This window comes from Aquila chrysaetos, chromosome 1, assembly GCF_900496995.4.
Source record: "Aquila chrysaetos chrysaetos chromosome 1, bAquChr1.4, whole genome shotgun sequence".
NCBI classification, from domain to species: Eukaryota; Metazoa; Chordata; class Aves; order Accipitriformes; family Accipitridae; genus Aquila; species Aquila chrysaetos.
The window spans coordinates 83,943,718-83,970,452 of NC_044004.1; the positions used below are offsets into that span (position 1 = coordinate 83,943,718).

Consider the following 26,735-nt stretch of genomic DNA (forward strand, 5'->3'; position numbering starts at 1 on the left):
CCAGCGGGTCAAGGGAAGGGATTCTGCCCCTCTACCGCGTTCAGCTCTGGAGTCCTCAGCGCAGGAAAGACATGGACCTGTTGGAGCGGGTCCAGAGGAGGGCTGCAAACATCGTCAGAGGAATGGAACACCTCTCCTGCAAGGAAAGGCTGACAGACTGGAGTTGCTCAGCCTGGAGAAGAGAAGGCTCTGGGGAGACCTTACTGTGGCCTTTCAGTACTTAACAGGGGCCTGTAAGAAAGGTAGGGACAAACTTTTTAGCAGGGCCTGTTGCAATAGGACAAGGGGTAATGGTTTTAAACTAAAAGAGGGTAGATATAAACTAGATAGAAGGAAGACTCTTTTGGTTTTGGTTTGGTTTTTTTTTTTTTAACACTGAGGGTGGTGAAACATTGGCACAGGTGGCAGATGCCCTGTCCCTGCAAACCTTCAAGGTCAGGCTGGACGGGGCTCTGAGCGACCTGATCTAGTTGAAGATTTCCCTGCTCATTGCAGGGGGATTGGACTAGATGACCTTTAATGGACCCTTCCAACCCAAACTATTCTACGATCCTATGACTTTAGACCTCACTCCCAATTGCATGTGTGTACGCACATACTAAGAACTGGGACTAAGCAGTACAAAAACATTCACCCAAAATTCACATTGGAAATACCTGACCTTTCCAGAAAGGCACGCATGAGCATTTGGGTACGTGGCAGATGACCTAAAATCGTAGATTCTCAAGATGTTATATGCAGTTAAAGACTTCACAGATGTCCTAACTCAAAGTTTAAATTATATCTGAACACAACTGAAGTGCATTGCACAGATGCTTCACAAGTAACCAAGAACTGTAATTATCCTATCTCTTCAATTGAGTAGCTGGTATTGTTATGTACCCCAGCAGCTCCACGTGACAGATGTAGGGTTTTTTATCTACTTTTTCATGCATCCAGTTTGGTTTTATCCACTGACAGCTTCCAATCTTTATGTCTAGGCTTCAATTCTAACACTAGATTTTCAGAAAACAAATCTCTGTAGCTCCCGTAAGTTTCAGTACTCTTTAATGAGGCTTTTCCTGAACATCAGGTTACTCATTAGGTGCCTAATATGTAAAGCGTTGTTCCAAGTATTTTCAACAATCACCACTTGGTATTTTTAACAATTATCGTATCTTCTATTCACTCTGCACCACTACTGTCCTCCAGTAACTCTTGCAGTATACGCAGGACCAGCTCTCCACACCTCTGGGCTAAAACATTCTGAGAGGCCTGTCTTTCCTCCAGCACACACCCCTCATGCTGAAGTCTTTTACAAAGCAGACTTGTCAAAACAGACAGCACTTTTAAAAATGAAAGTTCATCAGCCTAACCAAAAGCACCTCAGCAAATTGACATGATTTTTTAAATACTTTGTCCTAAACAGTTAATCTGTATTCAACTAAGTAGTCAAAATGAGCATTTCAGCGACCACTTTTAACACGGAAAGGGGATTAAGTGCAACTGAAGGGGGTGTAAAGGAAACAAACACTAACAACTCAGATTTCCTGCGCTATTTAAAACCTGTTTCATTCTTTTATTTTACTACTTAAGGCCTTAAAGGACTGATGTCACCAGGTAAAGAATTCTCCAAAGCAATTAAGAATTTGGTAAGGCTAAATTTGGTTTTCGCTGGCAAAGCAGCCATTTTTATGAGTCGAGATTTTAAAAAGTCATAGGATCATCATTTTTTTTTCCCCAAACAGAAGTAAAACCTTCCAATAAGTAGACTATTCAAGGCCAACTAGAGCAGCTCTCCTTCGAAAGACAAGCCTACATGTTCCTTACACTTTATAGGCTCGATGTGGTGCTATAGTCGCTCAAAGCCTATTCTGAGCGCTCCAAGTCAGTTCTCAGTTACCTAGTCCCAGGTACTAACCAGTTTCGTCAAGATGTTGCTCCTGAGCTACAAAGAGGCCGAAATAGAACTGTTTAGACCCTAGCATATCACCCCCCAACCTACCAAGAGTTAAAAATGCCACTTCTGACATACCAACCTGACAAACAGGCACCAGTTAGCTCAACAAAAGGAAAGGCAACCCTGCAAATTGAAAAGTTAAAACTAGTTTTCTGAACTCCTAAACACAGGGATCAGCAGGCTAGCGGTACTGGCTGTAGAGCTAGCGGGAATACACAAACACACACACACACACATATAAAGAAGTGGACATAGCCTCAACTGGTCAAGCAAATATTATACCTGCTCATAACAATATAAACCCACCTGCCATGATGTCATCCAGCGTGTCATTGAGCGTCTGAGCAGGGCTGGCTACCATTAACCCTTGCTGTGTTTCTGTCAGTATTCCTTGCCCCAGCCCTGCTAGTTGTGCTTGGCCCAATACTGGCTGTCCAACTATAACACCTTGCAGTTCTGTAAGATTTGCGATGGACCCTGGAGGTAAGGAACCTGCTGCCAGAGGCAAAGCTTGTGGCATCGCCAGAGGCTGAATTGGTGCAAAACCCGTCTGCGCAGCAGCTTGCTGAGGATCATCTTTAAGTAAGATGGGGTCCACTTGCTGTAATCGTGCATAGTCTCCCTCTGAGAGTTGTTCTCCTACCCCAACAGGAGTCAGTAGTCCCAGATGCTGGCAAGACTGTTGCTGCTGCTGCTGCTGGAGCTGAATTCTTTGCGCTTTTACCTCTAGATACTGCTTTTTTAGCTGCTGCTGAGTTTTCAGCTGTAACTCTCGCTCCACTTTCTGCAGTTCCTCCAAAATCTTTTGTTTCTTCTGAATTTGTTCCTCCCTCGTTTTGTTCAGCTCCTCAATCTTCTCTTTGGTGAGCTGGTCAGCGTGTGCCAATTCCAGGGACTGCAGCTGAGCGTTCTTCTCTATGGCTTCTTTTATCCTCTGCTCCAGCTCTGTCAACTTGCCCTGAGCCTCTTCTACAATGCTCTCTGGAGACTGATTGGTGATGTAACCCTGTACATCCTGGTTGTTTGCTGGCAAATGACTGCTGGACTTTTGTTTAGAAGCAGCTGTGTGAAAAAGAAACCCCCTCAGAACCAATGGAAGTGCATATGAATGGCATCCTCATTATAGAGCTACTGTTGGGATGCTAAATGGCCGGTTATGCACCAAGACACAGCACCCACAGAAGGTCAGCGTGTACTGCAAGGCCCTCAAAGAAAACCGTATCTTTCGCTATCAATTTTAATACAGCAGTCAGATTGCAATTTAACAGTACAGATTACTGCGCATACATTCCAAATAACCCTGTGCTACATTGACTTATCTATTCCAACTATTGTTATACTTTTGCCAAATGAAGCGATTGTCTCAAGAGCCGCTGCTATCAAGTGGTGCTACAAGATAAATGGAAACAAAAAGAAAGGATATGCTGTCTCTTTACGTGATGTTTTGCGTCTGGTATCGTGTTAAGACATAAAAGTATGGTTACAGCCTTGAAAGCACAGCAAAAGTGATGCAAAAACATCTCGAGGGACAGGCGACTTGTTCTAGGCCACCAGTTTTGTGAATAACTCGGCACATTTTAGGAAGCACTACACTTTCTAGAACTACTGAATCCTTTCACTACAGGTATCCAGCTTTTCTCAGTTGACAAACAGTGCTAGAACCCAAGATAGTCATTTATATTTAACGTGATCTAACAGGCTATGTTTAGCCACTACATTTAATCCATAGCAGACATGATTTTGCCTGTGTCAAAACTCAGTTCTCTGGCCAGGCAAGGCAAATATTTCAGCCTTCCTGTAAGAATGCGTGATGGACTAATCCAATTCATCTTTTATGAAGAAGTCCACAGTAACACAGCTGACATGGTCTGCCATACCAGTTGGAGAAGGAACAATCAATTAATTTTGAAGGGCGAAAGGCAAATCAAAACTCAGGATTTGAGGCAGTGGAGGTGCCCAGTTTCTTCCAGTCATCCTCGCTGTATTTCCAGAACAATACAAGTGTACACACAGTATTAATTTTATGACATGCACGCCTGTATTTGCACTATTGCTGATCCTTGATAAAATTTGTTTTGGAAGAGAATTCTTAAGTACAGAAAGCGTTAAGTGTCAAAATGGCAATATCAAAATAGATGCAAATTTAGTCCTAGGAGGACCTGAGCCACATCAGACTAAGTATTTTATAGCACAAGAAATTCTGCCTTCAATCAAATTAGTCAAACCCACTCCAAGACTACTATCCTAAGTAAACTACGTAAACACAAACTATCGAATCAACTACGATATGGAGATTAACATTGTTTTTACAACTTCCATTATCAAATTTATATAGGCTTCTGGGTGACATTCTGCATTAGTCCAGTATGTCAGACTAATACATATTTTAACATATTTACTTAGGCAGATTTCTTGACACTTTATGATTACAGGGTTAGATGACTGACACTTTGTATTTGGCAGATAAGCAAATCCTAAAAAAAAAAAAAAAAATTTAAAAAAAAAAAAAAAAAAATTGCAGTTTCCTTGACTGAATCCATAAACACTCTTCATAGGAACTACTCTGCTAGAAGTGCAACCCTCTATCTTCTACCTAGGAAGGATATTTAGAACATAAGCTCCAGAACTAAGACTGACCTTTATTTCTGATGGGAAGGGTTGTGGCGACATTAGCAGGGGGTTTGTCAGGCTCCTGGGGTGGGACGACCATGGGCAGCGCCTGCACTGGTACACGAGGAGCCTAAAACGTTGGATACTAACAGATTACTTTTCTCATACTCTAATCTAGTTATAATTCAATAGAAGGTAAACAAAACCTGTTAGAAAAGCAGACTTTAATGGTGACTAGTAACATTTAATACGTTTTTTAATATGCTGAGTTCAACAGTTGTTAATTTGAGATCATCTGACATCTATATACTTTGCATTTTTAACCTAAGAAATTACTTGCCAAACAATACTCATCTCAGCATGGTACAGCGATATGCTATGGTAAAGCAAATACAAGCCACAATGGGCTACAAATGTAATTCTGAAGAATCTCATTAAAGCAGACCTTTTCACCTCCTGGATTTTTTTTTCCCCTCATCATTTTTTCCAATAATATTTATAGAGCAATAAGAAGAACGATGAAAGCACTAGGCGATCACGTTCAAAGTTTTCACCACTCTCACGACAGCTCGAGTAATTTTCAGTGTGTTCACCTACAGTTCAGTAGTTCATGAAATGACATGACTGACTCTTCTCTCATCTTTAAACTCTTGAGTAAGCTGCAAGAAGAAATGCAAAAAAGCCCCACGAATCCACAGATAACCAGCCCTTAAATCTTACCCTATTTAAATCATGGGATGGTGGGGTCAGCTGAGTAGCATCAGGTGGAGGAGCAGAAAGCAAGTTGTTTGGGTAATCTAGAAGGTAACAAACCACACTGGTATGACCACCTTTTGCTGCCTCTATTAACATAGTTGATCCATCCTAAAGAGGGAAAGGTCACAGTGTTATAAAACAGCATCATCAAAACATGACAACACAAGCATTTTGGGAGACATGACACACTGCTTTAATGAATATTCATTGAATCCGCATTAAGTCCACATGTAAACTCAAGGACTCTAAGTATTAAAAAAAAAAAAAAAAAAAAAAAAAAAAAAAAAAAAAAAAGACATTGTACTTTAACATTTTCCTTCCACAATCATGACCTTATAACTGGAGCGCAACCTTTACATTCATGGTAATCAATAGACCTTGCACTCCTCCTAACTCCAACTTCTATAGATATATTCATGAGCATAATGCCTGCTTGTGGGAATACCAGCTCTGCTATCTTCCTTCTACTGAAATCATGACATGTTGAGTCAGTTGCAGAGAATACAAAAGGAGCAAATTCACTCGACTCTCGTTAGTTTTGAGATTAATGAAAGACCACCTCAGAGGAAAGTAAAGTAGTTAAGCGACAAACCTTCAATCTGTGCGTAGGATCAGCACCATGAGCTAGCAGTAACTCCACCACTGCCAAATGACCTCCAGCACAGGCCAGCGACAATACGGTATGATCGTTGTTAGCTGTGGTCCTATTCACATTTGCTCCTTCAAAAACAGAGGGGGTAAGATTATTTAAGATGACTTCAACCTGTTCTCCTCTACCAAAAGTGAGATAAAGTTAACTTTTTTCTTAAATATGAAAATACTTCTCCATGGCTGCAGACTTACGACTGAAAAATTAAATTGAACGGCCAATTATTACTATCATCAGAAGACCATTTAATACGTCACAAAAAGAAAATCAACCCTACCTGGATGAGCACTCCAAACTCACTTATCAAATGGCTACATTATAAGTGTGGAACATCGCATAGCAGGTGAACCTACTGCTTTTAAATTTGCCAGCAATTGTGCCAGGGCTATGACTTTTTAAAAACAAAACAAAACAAAACAAAAAAAACCCACAAAAACACAAAAATCCCCGGCTAAGATCCAGTGCACGGATCCATGCATCTCAGCACCAGAAAGCAGATGATTAATCACAGCTCTGCTTCTTTCCTCTACAACCTACACAGGGAAAATTGTATCACACAGGAAGCTTTAGGCCAATCCTGCTCCATACATAAAAGGTGCAAGAAAAATCCATCAATATAGGCTCAAGAGAGCAAAAACAGCAATTCTGAGCTCTGTATCAACTCTATGCATTCAACAGTGATGTAAGGCTGGAGCTAATAGTTCTGACAACATCAAGCAAGTTACAGTCAAAACTTCGAAACAAACAAGCACTCAGAGTTAAAATTCTGAAGAGACAGTGCTCAAAAGCTGCACCAGGAGCATGGAGACACCCAGTAACCACTACTACTGTTGCTGCTTTTACTAGGAATTAGAGACTGGAATATAATTATTTTTAGAACTAGCTGCAGTTCCCACTAATCTCACCAGAAACCAGAGGTGATCGTTACATGCCTACTTTGAGAATCCATGACCTACTTGAGTTAAAATATTTGAAACAAATCCAAGGAAGTTACACTAGTACTGACATGCTCTTAACTTTGAGTATTTCTAACAGCAGGAAAACCAAAACCTTTTCACACTCTTACCTTTGCTAATCAAGAACTGAACAGTGCAAACATGACCTGCCCTTGCAGCTTTCATGAGAGGAGTTCTTCCACCTTCTGATTCATGCTCCTACAGCAGATAAAGAAAGGCTTAGAATTCAAAACTCAAAAGCAGCACACGTGAAAGGATGCAATTCAGCCTTTTGGGTTTTTCGAATGGAAAGACACCAGACATGGAAGATCCCTTTTTACCGTTTCACAAACTATAGACATAAAAATTTACCTAACATGTGAACTGAGTGTATCTTGCAGACAGATGAAATTATCTGCCTACCTTTGTCCATGTCTGAGACTCCTGGACAAGAAACGCTCAAGCACATGGTGGGGATTTTAGTTAAACAAAATGTGTTCTGTCATGCTTAACTTCACTGTTTGGTAACATACTGGTGTACAAGCCTACTGAAATGTAAAAATCTATTTACCTCTGTCATCTTAATTCCATTACGGTACACTAAATAGTCACATGAGAACAGAACTACCAACTGTTTGCTGCATAAGGAACAGAACAAATTCGCAGGTACAAGTACTAACCCATAATCAGCTCAACAATTCAAAGCAGAATACCATTCAGGACTGCACATGACAAAAGAACAAAATCCCCTATTTTTCCACACAAGCAACCTTGAATGGCTTGGAAATGCTTTAGACATCAACCACCAAAGTACTGTAACTGACCTAAGCACTTTCAGGTAATTAAACAGCCTAAAATCCATTAGAAAAGCATCACCAATTCTCACTTAGTTAAAAGGAAAAGGTTAAAAGATAATTTGAATACAACTATAACAATTAACAGCAAACTTGTTAAGTCTTCAGCAATAAACATGGGACCAAAAATCATAATAAATAATTAAATAAATAATTAGACCTTTATAATTTTATTTCCTAATTAGAATTTTTTTTTTAAGAAGGTAAAGACTTACCAGATCTGCGCCTGCCTGAAGTAAGACATCTGCTACATCAGTATGGCCATTTTCACAGGCATATGTCAGTGCTGTGTCACCTGTTGCTGTTGTTGCATGCACATTAGCCCCTGAAGCAGTAGGAACAAGCACGTAAGCTTCATGAAGTTCATTACAGAAAATATGCACGTCTCTTCATAATCTTTACCAGATCAGATAGCAAATTTTTAACCTCCCCCTTCCAATCCAACATCTATGAATTTGACAACTTAATCATACTCTAGAGAAATAAAAAACCCAAACAAACTAGAAGTTCCATTCCAAACAAGTTTATATCAACTCAATCTTCAAAAGCTAAATTAGGGTCCAACTAATAAATTACTTAAGGTTCAACAAACCTTTGCAGTCAATTTCAAGAAGCTGCTAATGAATATGGAATGAATATGGAAAAAGATATTCTTCTCTTAAGCTTACAATAAGTCTTTACAAAACTGTTAACAAAATTCCTCCATACCTGCAGCTAATAAATATTTAACCAGCTCCAAATGACCCTCTTGAGCAGCCTCCATCAAAGGTGTGGAACAACCAAGTTCTATGTCAGCTCCTGCTTTAATAAGAAAGTCTGCCACCTCCAAAAAACCTCCACAGCAAGCCAGAGTTAATGCCGTTTCTTGCGTCTCCTCTGTTTGAGCATTGATGTTTGCTCCTTAAAACAAAACACAATACCAAAACCACACATTCATCAGAAAACACCAGTCACTGAAACCATTATCAGCAGACAAAGCCATTTCCTGATACGTAGTAAGAAGATGCCTTGTGCATCTCATTTCTTGAGCTGCAGAAACTTTCTTCTAAAATCATAGCATACCAAACTAAAATATTTCAACTTTATTAAACTACTTTGGAAACCACTCTGAGGGCCTCAAAGCACTTCTCTACAGCTTTTCAGCAATAACACCATCTCCAGATATGCCAAGACAGACCGCAAGTTACCCACGTAAACTGTTCACTATTCTGTATCTGTCTGAAAAATACAAACCTGTACTGAGGAACAATTCAGAATGACCACTTACAAAGTCAACAAGTGGAGCAAAGGATATTTTGCTAAAAACAAAACAACCCCACCAACTGCTCAAGAAGGGGGCAGACCATGGGGAGTTCACAAGTTGTTGAAGAAGGACACAAAAATTACAGTAACTTAGCTTTTTTTTCACCCCCCCCCTAACATATGCAGTTGCCTCTTGAATTACAGTCCACGGAAGGCACCACAATAGTTACCTTGACCAAGTAACAGTGCCACCATCTCTTCATGGCCTTCTCTAGCTGCTTCCATTAGGGGTGTGTATCCTTCATCGTTTACCTCTTCCAAGTTAGCTCCACGTTCAATTAACAAAGCTGCCAGTTCGACATGCCCACCACAGGCTGCCAAAGTCAATGGAGACTCAAAAGAGTCAGCAGGCATGTTCACCTGAGCTCCGCTGTCAAGAAGTAATCTTGCCACTTCCACATGGCCGTCCTAGGAATTCAAAAAACCAAGACCAAAAGAACATCAAAATAGAAAGAAAATGCTATTCTCCAAAGCTTTAAGTAGCCACCAACTCAAGAGTCCCTCAGAAGACACAGAAAGCAACCAGTGAGTAAAGAAGTAAAAAACCCAATAAAAGGTGCTTAATAGTTTTCCTAAATATTTTCCCTAAGTATTTGGATAAAGGCTAAAGATGAACTCTTAAATAGGCACCTGAAGAAACTTCAAGCATGGTTTACTGGACCTGTTCAATTCAAAACAAAAATATTGCGAATCACATATCACACTTCGCCTGCCGATGGTCTAAGCAGCAAGCTGGTCAACTTCTTCATATCAGACTCAAGTTCAAGTGTTTGGGATCAGCTTATTGGGGCAGAGGGCTGGGAGGTGGGGGGTGGAGGGAGTTGAGCGTGGCAGGGTGGAACAAAACGCAAACAGTTGAGAAGCAGCTCAACACTATTTTAGAAGCTTACCTCCTCCACAAGAACAATACCGAAATCCTCTAACACCCAATACTCCTCTTTGTTAAAGACTTGCAGATGCAGAACCGTACGTGTGAAATTATGTGAGGAACACGAATTCTAAGTAAGTTACCACTCAAACCTATTTCTTCTTGTGTTCTGCCAACAATTTACTACTAACACCACAAGCAGTCTAATAAATACAGGAGTATTAAGAGAATGTCAGACAAAAAAAAAACAACCAAACCTTCTCTTACATGTAAGAACAGGTTTTGATGTTCTTCCTAAAGACTATAAAACCTTTACATTACAAACAAGTCACTGAATGCCAATGCTCCCCACTTGGTCAAGGAGAGGGAATTTGGTTTTAAATTCAACATGCAGTTGCATCATTTGTTAAATACAGTGTATTTTAGTTATAAAAAGCATGCATGTCAGGAATACAGTTTGTCCTAACGTCCATGCAGTCTGTTAGAAGATAAGATTTAAGTTTAACAATTTTGCTTCCTTCCTTTCTTAAAAGCAAGCTGTGCACGATGACACTGCTCGCCTCTTGGCTCCTGCAAAGCTATTTCACTGCTCAATTTAATAGCAGAGTCAGGACTTACTTTCTCCCTCCAAGAGAAAAGCCAAAACCAAGACCATATTTCAGGGGTTCCTCATACATCACAGGAGCCACCTGAACTACAGCCTTCTCTTGCAGGATTTTCCAGATACCATTATCAATTTGTCAAACTCGTTTTACCAAAAGGTAGCTCCTAAGTTTGCTTTCTTCCTTTAGAAACAAGGAAAATATTTGAGCATATGATCTTCGTCATGTTTTTAGTATGCCATAAATTCAGGAACTATTTGAAGTGGCTTTTCAGCTATATGTTTACACTGGAGGCCTGACAGTAACTTATCCAACTGCCATTCAATTCTGCTTTGGTTTAGACAGAAACAGAGACCAGCTTGGCCACTGTGGTCCAACAACAGCACAAACTCTCCAAGCTGGTTTTCTCCATGAGGAAATTGCCATCATTCAAACTTGGGAGTAGCCATAATGGAAAAGGTCTGACACACAAAACACAGGAGGGCTGCATAGAAAAAACAGCAGCTTACCAGGAACGCAAGGCTATCCCAAGGTTGTCATTGAACAAAGTACGCCTTGATCTCAGATTAACTAATAAGAGACAGCATATCGCAGCCATAGCCATCCTCGCCAAGCTAGAAACCACAACGCTAAAAAGCTCTTTTCCAGACAAAACACAAAACTGCATCTGACATTTTTGTGCTTCGTTTTCTTAAGTGTTTTAGATATCCAGGGAGCAAAGCGTGATTTCCTCTCAGAAAAATATCTAGGACATTAACTAGGACATATTCACCTTTTACATGAAATGACAATACTATTTTAGGGAAAAACTCCAAGACTCCATAAAGAATCTTTCCTCAGGGAAACGCAGAGACGGTGCCTCAACCATGAGGCTCTGGCAAGACAGCTCGCTAATCATCCCCGATTGACAGCAAGCATGGCAAACAGCAGTATGAAGGTATGCTTCCAAGGGCCAAGCAGCCTTGAGAAGAACTGCTGGTGTTTAACCACACAAGGAAATTCTATCCATGCTTTAACAAACCTTGCAACGGGGTGGTGCTGTTCAGCTCTTCTACAGCAGCTGTAAAAAGCCTCATAACTGCTATTAGATCACAGAAAGGCATCTGACACATCTACACACGCGCACCAGGTGTATTTTAAAGATCAACCGCTGTGGGCAATCAGTACTCAGCCCTCACTGTACTGCAGTAAGAGGAAGTGCCAACTAGACAAACCTGCTTTTCACTCCCACAAGGCAAGTCACATTGCCCAACGACTTACTTGCATTAAACCAATGTTAACTGCTGTCTATAAAAAAAAATAAATAAATCTCTCGGTCAGAAGTGTTCCCGAATGCCTTGTAGGACAAGGTTTAAACAGTCTCACTGGCTCGTACGTAAGTGCTATGCCACATACAAACAATTCATTAAGATATATTCGAGTTCAATGCTACTCCAGAGAAGGTATTTTTCTTCAGGTACTAAAGAGCAACAACTGTTTCTGCAGAAAAAACATGCCAAGATGAGAAGCTCCTGCACTGCTTTATTTCAGCCTGCAATCTTTTTAAGAACTGTTATAGAAAGCTGCTCCCTCTCTTAAGCAGAGCTGAAGGTACAGAGACTCTCAACTACCTGTCAATCCTGAGCAGCAGCGTGGAAATGTGTATTTGGGAACAGTTTCCTGCAGAAATAAGGGTGACAAGATTTTTTTTCCTATTGCTCACTAAGTCTTAATAAAAAAAAAAAACCAACAACAACAGGTCTCAACATTTCTGCAAGTCCGATGGACTTCTTTTACATCTGCTGCTGGAGAAAGAAGGGGGTGGGAAGAGGGTGGCAAGGGCTTGCTCCGTGAAATAGAAGCTTTCTCTGCAAATTTCTGATCTGTCAAGAAGCCGTCCTGATGAGAAGGCGACTGCAACGTCAGACAAGATAATTTTATCGTCACCTTCCAGGGAACTCGCTACAAGGACAAGGCCCATGATATTTATGTGGCTATCTATTAAGATTTCAGACGAGGAGATAAACAATAGCTGAAGTCCTGTTTATCTGCATGGCTTTCTAACGACTTCTTGAGAAGTATAATGGTTTCTGTTAATGATTCCCATCTCTGAGGCCATTAACTTCCTTGAATAGACCTAACTGGCTGATTTTAGAGCCATTACAGTTATTTCAGGGAAGGGAAGACTAAATAAGGATTTGCGGCACTACTCTACGGCCACAGATTCACAACGTGACACTACACAAGGCTAATGACATGAAAAACCTGACCCGTGAGAAATCTATTTCAAGAGGAAGGTAAAAAGGAAACTTAAGAGACAAGTATTCAGTTTTACGTTTAAGTTCCATACTCAGATGAAGGATTTGGAATACGGTGGCATAAGGGATAAACTACTGACCTACCTAAGCATGCTGCAGCTATGCATCCTAAATAGTAGAGGAAACCTCTGCAGTAAGCATTGCACAACAGCCTACTGCAATTCAGGGTCACAAAGAAAACCTGGGGAGTCTAGAAATGGAGCCTAATTCTGCTCCATTTTGTTTCATTTTCATTTCTCCAGCAGGAAATAATTCAAAACATTCTCAGCTCTAAGAACACAAACTGACACCTCCTGGATTTTTCATTCTGCTAGCTTAGCCCTGCCAACCCTTGGTATGGTGGAGGGTTAATAAACTCATGGCACTGTATTCATTTCTCTGAGAGGGGGTACCAAAGTCTAAACAATTCCTGGAGGAGAAATAAAGGGAATAAATGGGCACATTTACTCCATCATCAGAAGAAATCTCTGAAGGAAAAGCCCAAGCAATTGAATCCCATTACCTCAGATAATAAATAGGTATCAAATAGGATATGTGCTTTAAAGAAGATGCAGATGTATGAGACTTATATTACCTGTTCAAGCCTAAGAGTACTTCAAACAGAAAAACTACCTGGAGACATCAATTTAGCAAGCGTTCTTCACCACGGAAGCCTGGAATAATCTTAAGTCCAGCATCAATTACACGATTCCAGTGTTAAAAATGTAGCCACACAAAACATTTTCAAGGGAAAGCTTCACACGTATTTGTCTTCTACAGCAAAAAACTATTATCCAAAAAACAGAGTGGTTCTCGGAATCTTACTAAATTTTATAAAAAGGTAATCTATTCTACACTATCATTTCACAATTGCCTCAAAAGGGCAAAGCAGCAACATGAAAGTACTCTTATTAGTAAAAGGTAGCAGTTTCCCCTTCCATTTCCTAGTTGCTTCCCAAACAGCTTTTGATCCTGTGTTTTAAAGGAGCACGCAGCTATGTGAACCATACTGAAACAAGTTGCACACGCACACCTAAACATAACCACCTACAATGAAAAAGAACTTGGCTTACAAACTCTTTAAACATGACATAGGTATGTAAAATGACTCCAATTGCCAGGCTGTGACCACATTCACTGCTACGTTTAGCACCTTAGAATTGTTAAAAGCATTTCAACAAGGACTGAGAATCTTCCACTTGAAGTTATTTAATTTGGAGATTCCTGTATAAAGGATTTTCCCATCATAAACTGAAAGTTGCTCACCCAGAAGCCTGAAAAATTACACAAAGAAGAAAAAAAAAATCTGTTCAAATAAATTAGTATTATTTACTTTTGGCTATCTCTTCAAGTCATTCATGTCTCTGAACCGAGCTCACAAACGTATCTGTTTCAAAACAGGCCTCCATGATTATCAGAAGGGCAAAAAGCAAAGAGCAAGTGACATACAACAGCACAACGAGAGATGTAGCCTACAGAAGCTGCTTTGGGACAACGAGCACAGCCTTATCCACTGACTTCCACCACTTCAGGAAAAAAAAAAAAAAAATAAAGTGCAGCCAGACATACAGAAACCTACTTATTCTAAGGATGGGTTAATAGAGCTCTTTTGCTAATGCTCACGTGATGCAAATTTTAGCTGATGCCTCTTAAGAACTCAACTACTTTTGTTAGCCACGAGAGGAATGAGTTCATTTTTGCTGTTTTAGGAAGTACTGTTTTTCGACCAGGTATTGTCCCCGCCCCCCCCAATTTCTTCTGCAAAAGGCCCATCAAATACACAGAAGAACTGAACCATTACATAGTTAGGTTCTGTACCAAAAGGAGGCCAAAAGGAATCCCTGTTCATCTTCAGGAAGAGAAGAGAGAGTACGTATGCCTCACTGCTCAACCCATACATCTCTTACCATGCAAGCCTCCATGAGAGCAGTATGCATTTCATCTGTCTTGTGTTCCTGGTCTGCACCAGCTTCCAGCAGAAATCTCACCATTTCTAGATGGCCTGTATGGAGAAAACATTTAACAGATAAAAACTACTTTAGAAAGCGCATTTCACAAGTCATAGAAAGGGTCTAATGTACATACTGAAGGTAATAGAAGGCCATGTTACAACATAAAAAAAAAAAAAAAATCCCATGAAACACTCTTGACAGACTTGTTCGTATCTATGCATTCAATGCACAGAGAAACTTAACAGTGTGGTTACTATAAACACAATCCAATTCACTTAGTTTCTAAAAGCATGTCTGCACTACACGCGTTCATTGAGGTGACGTGAGAGCTAAGTAGAACACACTCCAGAAACTACCAGGATGATATATTTTGTGCAAAGATATTTGGATTTTTTCATCAAAAGAAAAAAAAAACCACCCTAGGTTGGTTTTTTGTTGGGGGTCAGGGTTTCCCCTCTACTTGCTTGACATGAAGGATTTAGGGTTACTGTTTTTATAAATGGTATTGTAACCAGTCCCTGAGCGCACACCGGCCCTCAGACCATAAAACATACCAAGCAGATAGACCTTCACACTTTCAAGAATCCTCTTAGGAATTCCACCATCTATAGGAATCCTCCATAGATAAGGACACCTCACACCTTGTTGAAAGTATTTGCTCTCAACTGCTCCATTAATTCATGGCTGTAGTTCACCAAGTCCTGTATGTGTGCCAAGTTCAGTCAACTTTGCTACACAGTTACGACCAACACAATATGCAAGCATATAAAACCAAGTCAAAGAAAATAAAATTGCCGCTTCATAGCTCAACATGACCACGGTTAAACCTTAAAACTAGAACTACACCTAGCAACACCACGAATAGCACAGATACTGCTCAACAGGAGGCTACGTTGCCTCTTCACCCTTCCCCCTGTATTTGGGAGAAGTTAGTGACCTTCTTGGTCCCAAATATCACATGTCATTCTACTACAGGAAGCAAGCAACATGAGAAAATAAAGAGCTTATTTTTATGCCCTAAACATGAGATTTGGAGCAATACAGAAATGCACAGAAGATAGACAAGCCACATAGGGATAAGGTGAACAACATGAAAGCCTGCATATCTTCACTTCTGCCCCATATATCACAGTGAACAACTGACTAAGCACAGACTTCTCATTTTTCATCTCTGCTTTCCAGCCTCACTTCAGGATTCAGAGCCCAAGCACATCTTCTCAGGGAGGGCATGTTTTGGGGTCCCACTCCCCTCTTTCAAACACAAGCCTTTGCTCCAACAGCCACCACCAAAGGAAATTACTGCGGCTTATGAGGGTGTCCAGCAACAGTGAACCAAGAATTTATCAAGGCAGCTAAAAGAAACATAAATGAAAGACTAAGACCATCTCCTACTCTTCTACTGAGGTGCCACAGAAGTACCTCCACCAACAACATCAATTACTCAATGATGCCAAGAGCCACTCTAACAGCTCTACTAAAACATGTCCTAAGTGCCTGTAACAGCAACTGCTCAGCCATGTGAACACCTCTGGCCTCTTAAACATGTTCATCCCTTTCTTGGGTGATGCAAGATAGCAGCCTAACACTCCAAGGGAGGCAAGAAAGGCCTGTTGCCTAAGCACTGACACCTAAAAGGCAAGGTCCTAGATTTTGCATGTTTCCCAAGCACCAAGTCCTTTAAAATTAAGTGATTTCTGTATCTAAGCAGAGGTATCTTGTAGAATACAGCTGCAATACAGAAAGTTTACCATACTTACTCCATGGTAAAGCGTATTAGTTCCTCGTCTCCCAATTCATTTAACAGAGAAATCTTTTAAAGCATCATAATGATTCAGAGAAAAGGTTTATATCTTGATAATTACACTCTCCACACTGATCATCATTTTACATACAGCGCATACATGCTACATGGTATCACAGCCAGGAGAAAAGCATTAGAAAGTATCTATTCATAACCTTTAATTTCATTTTGTGCAGGACAGCAAGGCTGAATAAATACATGTTTGAAAAGACTTTTCACACCTGTCACGCTTGTCCACATTTGCTAGACCTTTGTAACAAGTATGGTACTTGGTACTATACCTTTGTAGCAAGCCAGGGTAAGCGCGCTCTCCTTGAATTCATTGGAATGCGTGTTTATGCCTGCTCCGTTTTCTAACAGCACTCTGGCCACTTCCACATGGCCGGCACTTCCTGCTTCCATCAGAGGAGTGTGACCATTCTCATTATGGTCCTCAATACTAGCGCCTGATTCCAGCAGTACTTTCACAACATCTACATAGCCTCCAGCACAGGCATATGTAAGGGCTGTATTGCCTGAAGATGGAAGAGAAAAAAGTTTGAAAAGAGAATTTGATAGCATTTCTACACTGGGAACTTCCACTCATGCTCCATTTCATCCCTTTTACCTGGCTACCTTACGGAATAGGGTTTTTTCAGGCTACAGACCAAGAACTACAGGGAGGGGAAAAACAAGCAAGTAACTGCACAAAGTAGCTCAGTGCTGACAGACTGAAGATCTCCATGCGCCTGGTGACTCTATTGATTCACTTATCTTCCAATTTCTAACCCAGCTAATCCCAGCTTCCATCACAAAAACCCATCCCTTTTCTTGTTCATCAGCAGGGTCATCCTATGCTGTAAAAAGGAAAGCTCAAAACAAGGAACCGAATGAAGTGCTGCTTCTATATCAAGTCTTAAACACCCCTAAAGGGCTAGTTCAAAAATGCCCATAGTCTTCACAAGGAGATGAAAACAACGTCCATGGAAAAACTACAGAAACATGTATGTGAACAGAACAGTCAAAGAATCTGCCTTTATGAAAAGATACCTTGAAAAGAGTTAAAGGTCAAAGGAGTATTACTACTCCAAACTACCACACTAAAAAAAAAAAAATATATATATATTTATATATATATATGTAGATAGATAGATAGATATAGATAGATAAGGTATCTTCTGGTATCCCAACTTCCCTCATTAATTCAGCGTCAGTACTCCACTCCATTTGTCAATGACTGTTCATTACACACAACCTCTCCACTTCAAGGCTGCACAAACTAAGAAAATTTCCCAATTTGGTCACTTCAACACAAATGCCTACCAAACTGCCATGGGAAAGAAGGGGTGGAAAAGGGGGCCGCCTTCTTATTAACTAATTTCCCTTGGTTTCCTAAACCTGACACCAAATAATTTTCTATGTGCACAAAAAATGCCCAAACTGTGCATAAAATACTATGTGGCAACAAATCTTAGGTAAACAAATACCTTTCAGTTACTAACTGACCTTACCCACCTTTGTATGTCCGCAACCAACTAATATTTTACAACTTTGTTAAAGAAAAACACAAAAAAACCCAGAAGCTGAACAGTAAAACCACAAGAAAGCATTTTGCGTTGTTTGGCTGAGAGCCATTCCTCCCAAATTTCCACACAAAGTTCCCTGCACACTGCAAATCTCAGCTTTTCAATTGTTTTCAACACGCTCTAACACACTTATTTACCTGTTGATGACTGTGCATTCACATCAGCACCATGAGCTAGCAGCAGCTTGACAATTTTGACATGTCCACCATTAGCAGCAGCCATTAAAGGTGTTATGTCTCCTTTAATACCACGGTCCTCTACATTAGCATGCATTGCCAGAAGAACCTGCGAACAGAAGGGTGATCAACAACACCGGCAAGTGACAAACCAGCATATTCAAGATGGTTGAAATGCTACACAAAGCCTCCACCTTCACCGACACGCAGTTTTGTGTTAGAAACACTTACAGAAAGTAAGTGCAAAGAATGCATTAGCAACATTCAGTTTACGTATAAGTCTTCATTTGCCAGTTAACTGACGTTTTCCACTACCTTAATATTGCCTTCCAGGTGCATAAGACTGGAATAGATTAGTTCAACACTTATCTTTGTACAATACACACATACTAAAAAAACAGCTAGGAAACCAACCTGCGCAAGCTCATAATATCCTGCTGAGCAGGCTAAACAAAGGAGGCTTTCCCCTTCTTCTGTGTGCTCGTTCACACTTCGTCCTTCAATTAGCAACTTCCGCACAGCATTTACATCTCCTTCTGAACAAGCCTCTGCCAAGCTGCGGCTAGTAAGATAGAAAGCATTTAAAAGTGAAAACGGACTATGCTTGAAAAGCTTGCTCCACGTGCAGAGTAAAAATCCAACATGCCATGAGGATGCAGTCAACAATAAAGGAGATGCAATCTAAAAAGTGCAACTGCTAATTTAAGAGGTACCATTTTTACACTTGAGGTTTCCACAGAACTTTTCAGAAAATTGAGTAATGTGCATACTCAGCCACTCCTGTTAATAATTTTTAACAGGAGTTTACAAGCGAAACGTCTGCAGCATGACCATTTAGGTTATCAAATTCTGCATTATGTACAATTCAAGCAGAAAACACGTTGAGAGAAGACGCGACCACGGACCTGATTTACTGTCGCAGCACCATGTGTGTGGCACAATGTTATGTCCTACCGAAGTACAAAACCTTTTTTGGTAATCATTTAATAATGTGCAAAATAGGTAATAACTTTCCCTTTCAAACGGCTAATCATATAGCACTGCAAACAAATCACTGTTGGTTTATATTATTAATTACAACATAAAATACACTCTCAGCCTATTCCTACTTTACAGCTCCCATTTATAAACACGGGTTTTGTCCCATGCGTTTTCTGAAGTAAGGTTCAACGAAAAGGAGAACTGATTAAATCACGCTAAGAACACCACTGTGAGTATTCCTTTCCAAATCAGCAACCACTACTCACGAGTTGCACTCACATTCTCTTTTGCCCCAGGACCAGAGGAGACCGAAATTGCCTGTCCATCTTAACAAAACTTGAGCTTTTGTTCAGCACTGTAACTGTTAATTGAACTAAAAAAAGCCACCTGCATCACACGTCTATAACAAATTAATCACTTCACTTCTGTCCTGTGCTGAAAACCCCAGAATTTTGTAACACAATCGATGTTGCAGTTGTGGCCCTAACTCAACCAAGCAGAAAAGCGTAAAATTCTCCTGGTTTGGCAAGGCCTGAGTCAGAGTACTTGTGGTTCTCATGTCACTCCACAAGTTCTTCACTTCTATCATTCCAATTCTGTTTCAGTCAAAAAAGGGTCTACTGGAAGCATATTTTTCAATCCCGCCAATTCTGTCTTCTGTCTACATTGCTTTCATTCCAAAAGAGTTATTGCTTTGTGAGAAAAAAAGTTCAAGCCTGACATATTTCTCTATTCTGCTCCAAATAATTAGATCAATAATAATAAATCCAAGACTACTGGCCTCACCCCACCCACTGCCCTTTCATCTCTTCTCCATTTAAGAAGTCCCATCAACACAGAACTAACTCAAAAGGGAATGGAAAAATAAGGTAGTTGACAGAGAACTTTTGCAAACCATATAACTCTATGCAAATATGAGCAATACTTAAAATACTAAAGCAGGTATTTGTGTAGCAAGGACTAACTTATACCTGTATATCGTGCCCAGGACTCGTATTTAATTTGTGCCACCAGATGCAATATTAATATACAGAGAATTCTTTCTCAAATATGTCAGTTCACTGCATTTCCCACATTTATTTTTGTTTCCCACATGCTCTGTCCCGGTAACAACTTTGGCAACAGCCACCGTCCGCAAGAAAAGAGGTAGCTGGGGGCATGGAGGGACACACACAGAACAGAAGCAGACATAACTCCCAACTATTCTGCTCTTCTTCATATGTCCTTGTCAACACACCAAGAAATGTTTCTTTGGAGTTACTCCAAGGAACAAACTGCCAACTAGCACAGCAGCACTTGGTTGTTCCTACTAACACTCTGTTTCTGTTGTATTGAAGCTTAATGACAGCCTACAAGGCAACCTTGTTTTGCTTTCCCTCGTAAACATCCTAGTAACACAAAAAAACACAAAGAAAGCCAAAAAGCCCAGTTAAAAAGCAGTGGCTCCCTGGCCTATGCTCTGTCCAAGGTCCTACCCAACACGAGAAAGCTGCTGACCACTATGAACGCTCCAGTCACTTAAGACTCTTTTCCTTCCTCAATTAAAAAGGCGCTCTAAAGTTCTCTAAAACAACAGATGGGGCTTGGGGGGTTTTTTTTGGTCCCAAAGCTAGTTTCATGCTGTCACTGAATGATCCATTTTGGGATTTGCTATTTTTTGGTACAGTTCTAAGGCCCACACTATTTAAGAGCTTAGAAATTCTGTTTCTATAGTTGGTCAAGTTAAATTACTCGGAGCATGATTTCCGAGTTCTAAGCAGTATTAATTGCTTCACTCCCCATTTTAAGACCTGACAGTCCAGGAATATTTAACAAGAGAATCACAGGTGATAACTTGGCACTAATTCCACTTGATTTAAGAGTTTCACCACCCTGCAATCAGAAGTGATACAACACGAAAAACTGCTTCTAAAAGTAGCAAACTACTGAAAAAATCCAGCATAAAATTTGGCTTACTTGTCCGTCTGCCCTGCATTTGCTGTGCTTTCTGCTCTCATCCGGGTAAGTGCAGCAGCAGCTTCATCCAACGCGCAACTGACCGAAGAAGTCAGTCTGCGAAGCACCTCAGGATCTGCAAATGCTTTACCATCAGCTGTAGACAGCTTACCTATTCCTTTCATTCCAATTTACAACAAATTGGTACGTGTGCCAGAAAAGGAAAAAACAGAGAAGTTGAAATTGAGCCTATGAGATCTGTTGGCAGAAACATTCCAAGCATAACGAACTACAGCTTCCAAAATAAAGAAATTTACTGTTTACAAAACTAATTTAAAACCTGTGCTCAGATGTGGTGCGCATGAATGAAACTCTCCGATCCACAGAGGGCATTCTTTTTCAGCTATTGACAACTACTTAGTATAAGCAGCTAGTAAAGCTTTTCATACAATAGTTGTTACAAAACAAAGCCTCACTGAGCAATTTAGTTTCTGATATAAGGCTGCAAGCCAACACCAGGTGTCAATTTTTACTCTGGCTTTTAGAAATCCAGCATTGAAGGAACCCGATTAGAAGCACAGCCTTCACATGAAACTCTCGATTTTCCAAAATTTGAAATGCTTTAATGAACTTCTTTCTCTACAGTGACTTGCACAACCTTGCCGAGTTCACACCGCCTTACATTCCACATTTATATCATGCTCATATGGATTAGACTTATGCAAGCAGTTCCAGTATGGTCTCGTGTGTAAGGGCTTCGGGGTTAAACCTGTATGGGACACGAGTACTTACCTGCAGCTTCAAGTAAAGCTTCTAATCTTGCCTGGGTTTCTGGATCTACTGTTCTCAGGTCAGCACCATCAGCAGTACTTGACAAAAGCAATTTAGAAGCTGTTTCCAACATAGGGTTTTCGAGATCATCCTGATCCAAGATAAATGATTCCACCTGAAAAACAACCGATCTGGTTTAAGAATTACATAACTGACTGAAGACACTTAAAACACAAAAAACCCACAGTTGTAGTTATCACTTAAGCATTTGCTTTTGAAGTACTTTGTTAGCCAAACTATCCTCAGTTGACTCAAAAGGGTATTATTTCATCAACGGAAGCAATGAGCTTTTCCAAAATCCCATACAAAGAATGCACCTTTTATCAGCTTATCCGTTAGCTCTGTGTCTAGAAGCCACGTGATATACTAGGAAAGTTTAAGACTTGACTTCACATCTCCACACTGCACTCTACAGTTTTCAAGTCCAACTTAACACAGGGAGGGAAAAGTGAGAGAACCGATATCACTCCAGAAGGCCTAAAGGTAGCAGCAGCCACAAGTTCCTATGCAAGCTGTTGCTTAGTTCTGTTTTTTCCCTCCCCGAAGCATGAAAGATACATATAACAAAGACAGAATTGTTCTATTTCGCACAACCCAGTCATCTTCCAAAAAAGTAACCTACCCTCAAATGACATTACACTCTATTAGCACACAAAACCAGGAAAACTAAGTCTCATCACTATTTTATTGCCAACTGTTTTCTTCTCACTTGCAGAAAAAAAACTCTCAGCTATCTCACTTATTTCAAGTCTGATGTCTCCTAACCCAACATGGTGAAGGAAAAAAAAAACAAAAACAAACAAAAACAAACAAAAAAAAAACAAACAAAAAAACCACCACAAAAAAAAAACCCTAAATACGAAAAGACAAGCAACATGTTCTAGATACAATCAACTCAAATGCAACATACAAGGGTTTCACGGAATCGTTCTGGAGAAAGCATTTATTGAAAACATTAGCTAGAGAACATGCCATCACAGATATCTGCCTTCTTCATAAAACAATGGTCTAAGTTCTTCTAAAGATCCTACTTACCTGTACTCTCCATTTGTTCTGGTTGTGAAACACATAGAAATTAAGTAACAGATCAGGATATTAGACAGAAGAGCCCCTAGCATTCATTTGTGTTTCACTGCCTGTTAAACGAGAACTGGGTCAAGTAGTTTAGAGAAGACGCTCCTCTAAGAGTTCCATAAACATACACCTAAGCCTATGAACTAGCCATCTCGAACCATTTATTAGATTACAAAGGCAAAGCTTAAACAACCCCCTAGAAAGCTTAACACCCTCAAAGATCCATGTCTTCAAAGAAGTCCAAGAAATAAAAAAACAAAAAACAAACAAAAAACCCACAACCAATGCCCATCCAAAATCAAAATCAACCTAAATGCAAGTCTGCCAGACAAACAAACCACACATGCCAGCCACCCCTACAACACGATTAAAAACTTCAATCATCTTCAGATAAAAGCAGCTACTGTCCGTAGTACAGCAGTAATCTATTTCTACATGGAATAGAGCTCATTAAGAAATACAATTTATTTTATTCTTAAGATTCGTGTGTGTCTCCAAAGTTTAAAAGCAGTCTCATGAGCATCACAAGTTCAGACTCCTGCAGATAAATGCCCTAAGAATCTAAGTGGGCAGACAAACCAGAAGAGCGAACAATTCATCTCAGGACTCCTGAAAAGTCTCCCTCCATCCTCCCATCTACTCTCTTGTCACAAGTGAAGAGCTCACGCAAGAACTTTCCCTTCCGCGGTCTGCCTCCAGCTCAAAACTTACTAGAATATGGTACTAGCACAAAGCTTGAACATAAACACCTTGTTTAGGAAGGTGGGCTGAGAACTATTTTCAAAATTACTTCAGTTTATCACTTAAACGATACCACTGAGAAACCAAATCTCCTGTCAGACAGCTTTTGTCAATACACAAGTACACATGTCAAGGGCATCTCTGAAGCCTTCTTCCACTCCTTTGAAGCCTCTTTGCCCTCCTTCTTCAAACCTGGGAACACAGCAAGCTGAAGGAGTTGAGCTCCAGCTTCTGACGAAAGTGGCTCTGATGTAAACAACTGCCAACAACAGGACAGTCCTGCCGCATTCCATGTTGCTCCTCAGCACTACTTTTTCCAAGCGATACTCACACAGGCTGCAGTTTTCCAGTTTGGCAAACCGGTGCAGGCAACTCCTAGTTTCCTCCCCAGTCCTAAGGAACAGTTCACTCCCGCCTCGCCAGGGTCCTTCGCTGGTCACTGCCAGCTCTGCTCCGTGCATCTACAACGCAGTTTTTGGGCTGGTTTTGGTTCATCTGAGGACTTGCCATTTGTCTTCTTCCAGAGGCCTAAGTCTGCCACAGCAAGAGAAAGGAACTACTCCGCTGTTCAGGAGCCAAGCGACAGATTTCACCACCGGAAAGGCAAACTACTGAGCAGTCAGAAAGATTCTTGGCTCACCCAGCTCCTGCAAAATCCCTACTACTTAAGACTAAGTGAAAAAAAACCATCTGAGTGAGATATTTAACAGCTGGTCGTGGTTCTTCCTAACACTATGAAATATTTTCTAAGAAAAAAGTCAAAATAGGAAAACATCTCTCCCCCACTCACTTCCTCTCCCTTCCAATTAGGTCTTTTAGGCAGTTTAAGTTTCAAATGGAAAAATCTTCCTATTTTCCTTCCAGCTAAAAATATGAGCGTGGTATGATTAAAAAAACAACTATAACACAAGAACAGGGAGAAAAAGCAATCCACCTACAAACAATACAGCACCAAGACAACCACAAGTTATCAGAAGAAAACTTCCCTTGCAATGAAGTTTTGAAAACGTTTGTATTATGCGCTGTCATTTAAACCACTTCAGAGCAACGTCTCAAGAAATTAACTTATAAAATAACAAATTTAGAATATTTTATGACATTAAATATACCTAGTTTTCCTTTTCTAAGGTAGAAGAGATATATCTTCAACCTGTGGCTTGCAGAACTTTCCATCAAGCCTCCAGTTACACTCTTGCTTATTCTCACAATTGCCTTTTAGCTTAAGATTTTCATTAGATCTACAGTCTTGTCTTTTCAGCCGGTTCAGCATGACGCAGAATACCATACAGGGTGATAGTGATATAAGACGCAGTGTCTAACAGTGGTGAATAAAACTGCGTCTTGGTAAAAGTGAAAATTCCATTTTCGTTTCTCCAAAAATATTGCCTTCTCTACAGAAGCTATGAACTGAAGACAAAGCATTTCCAGTTAGCGGGCCAAGTAAACAGACATTTCCTTTAATGGTCTTCAGATGTATTTTATTTCCCTTAACTAAAAAAATGTGTAGAATAGTCCATAAATGCTCCACCTCACATATCAGAATATTTAATCTGGGTTCTCAGTCAGTATTTCTCTGATCAAACAATACTCTGACATAATCCAATTGTTCAGACAGTCCCAAACAGAAGGCCTTTTACAAGATTTCTCCTCCTCTCTCATCCTGCACAAGAATCTCATGTTCTGTACTTGCCCAAGTTTACTGTGCCCGTAATCACTTCTAGTGTATTTGATGCTTCTACAATCAAAAAACACAGTGGGAGAACAAAATTGCCAAGTTCAGACGACTCTCAAAAAGAACAGCCTACAGTTTTGATGCGTTGAGTATAACTGTAAAGAGAAATTTAAAAATGGCTCAGAAAAGCTCAGTATTAACAGGTATATAAATCCAAACCTCAAGGAAATTGCATGCTACAAGTACCTTAGCATATGTTCCGAGTCCTATTTTTCTACGCAAAAAAGTAATTCTAAATTTTCCAGGTGTTGTAAGACTAGACTAAACTTCAATTTTCAACGTTACACACTTTTATCACCTCTTATTAAAAAGACGAGTCCTTCCCTACTTAGCAAAGCTTTGCGACATCATCAAGTTGGGTTCTGCGCACTCATCCTTTCCCTCAGTGACCTCTTTTGTCCTTTTCCCCATGCACGCTCCCAGGCTCCCACGTAGCACACCATTGTGTGCACGCACTCACGCAGACCTAGCTTATTTCGTGTTCTCTGTTTTCTGAAGTACAGACTCAAAACCCCACCTCTTCTCTCCTACTCCAACCCTAGGGTGATGAGTTTGCTCCTTTTGTTTTCCCCATCAGGTAGGACACATAACATCAAGGGATTTCCTCTTCACCAGACCATAACCAGGAGGTCTAACTTTTTACAAGAACAATTCTGTGGGCAAGACTGTATCTTTTCTGTCGTAAAGAACAGTACTTGGGCATTTTTAGTACTGTTTTGCCATTCGGTACGTGGACATAGACACCTCAACCAGGTAAAAGCTGATCCTCCAGGACTCATGTCTATACACCCTAAAGACAGTCCTGCAAGATGTCAGTAATTTTATGTTTTGACTGCCAAATACCAGATACTGAACATACAGTTTAATAAATGCCAGGTAAAAGCAGAAAAAAAAAGCACAATTGAGTTAACTTTGCTCTAACTGGCATGGCTCTTGCCACGATGTGATACTAGATCAGCCAGAGACATAATTCAGTTCTTGATGCTAAATCAAACTTCATCGATCTCTCATCATCAAGCCACACACGTATAAAACTGCCATCGGCATAGATCTCACCGTGGACACACCGATGTAAACATCCCCCCATACCCCCATAGCAGAGTCTTCCGAGTCCATACATACGCCTCCACATAGTCTCACACAGACGTAAACCAAG

The 26,735-nt window shown here is 40.3% G+C and overlaps 1 protein-coding gene across 5 annotated transcripts in view; it reads right to left on the bottom strand.

Moving 5' to 3' along the window:
- The window catches only part of ANKRD17 (ankyrin repeat domain 17), a 95,475-nt gene that overhangs the window by 29,761 nt on the left and 38,979 nt on the right, over nt 1-26,735 (bottom strand). For 4 of the 5 annotated variants that reach the window (XM_030031910.2, XM_030031816.2, XM_030031737.2 and 1 more), the window contains exons 2-15: nt 21,994-22,147; nt 21,223-21,379; nt 18,700-18,847; nt 18,247-18,394; nt 16,826-17,059; nt 14,699-14,793; nt 9,216-9,453; nt 8,452-8,643; nt 7,959-8,068; nt 7,021-7,108; nt 5,898-6,025; nt 5,270-5,413; nt 4,577-4,679; nt 2,246-3,001 (exon numbers count right to left, since the gene is read on the bottom strand). In XM_030031910.2, coding sequence (XP_029887770.1) covers nt 2,246-3,001; nt 4,577-4,679; nt 5,270-5,413; nt 5,898-6,025; nt 7,021-7,108; nt 7,959-8,068; nt 8,452-8,643; nt 9,216-9,453; nt 14,699-14,793; nt 16,826-17,059; nt 18,247-18,394; nt 18,700-18,847; nt 21,223-21,379; nt 21,994-22,105 — 2,653 coding nt within the window. In that variant the 5' untranslated portion in view covers nt 22,106-22,147. The remainder of the gene's footprint in view (nt 1-2,245; nt 3,002-4,576; nt 4,680-5,269; nt 5,414-5,897; nt 6,026-7,020; nt 7,109-7,958; nt 8,069-8,451; nt 8,644-9,215; nt 9,454-14,698; nt 14,794-16,825; nt 17,060-18,246; nt 18,395-18,699; nt 18,848-21,222; nt 21,380-21,993; nt 22,148-26,735) is intronic. The other variant, XM_030032000.2, reaches the window with a different exon arrangement.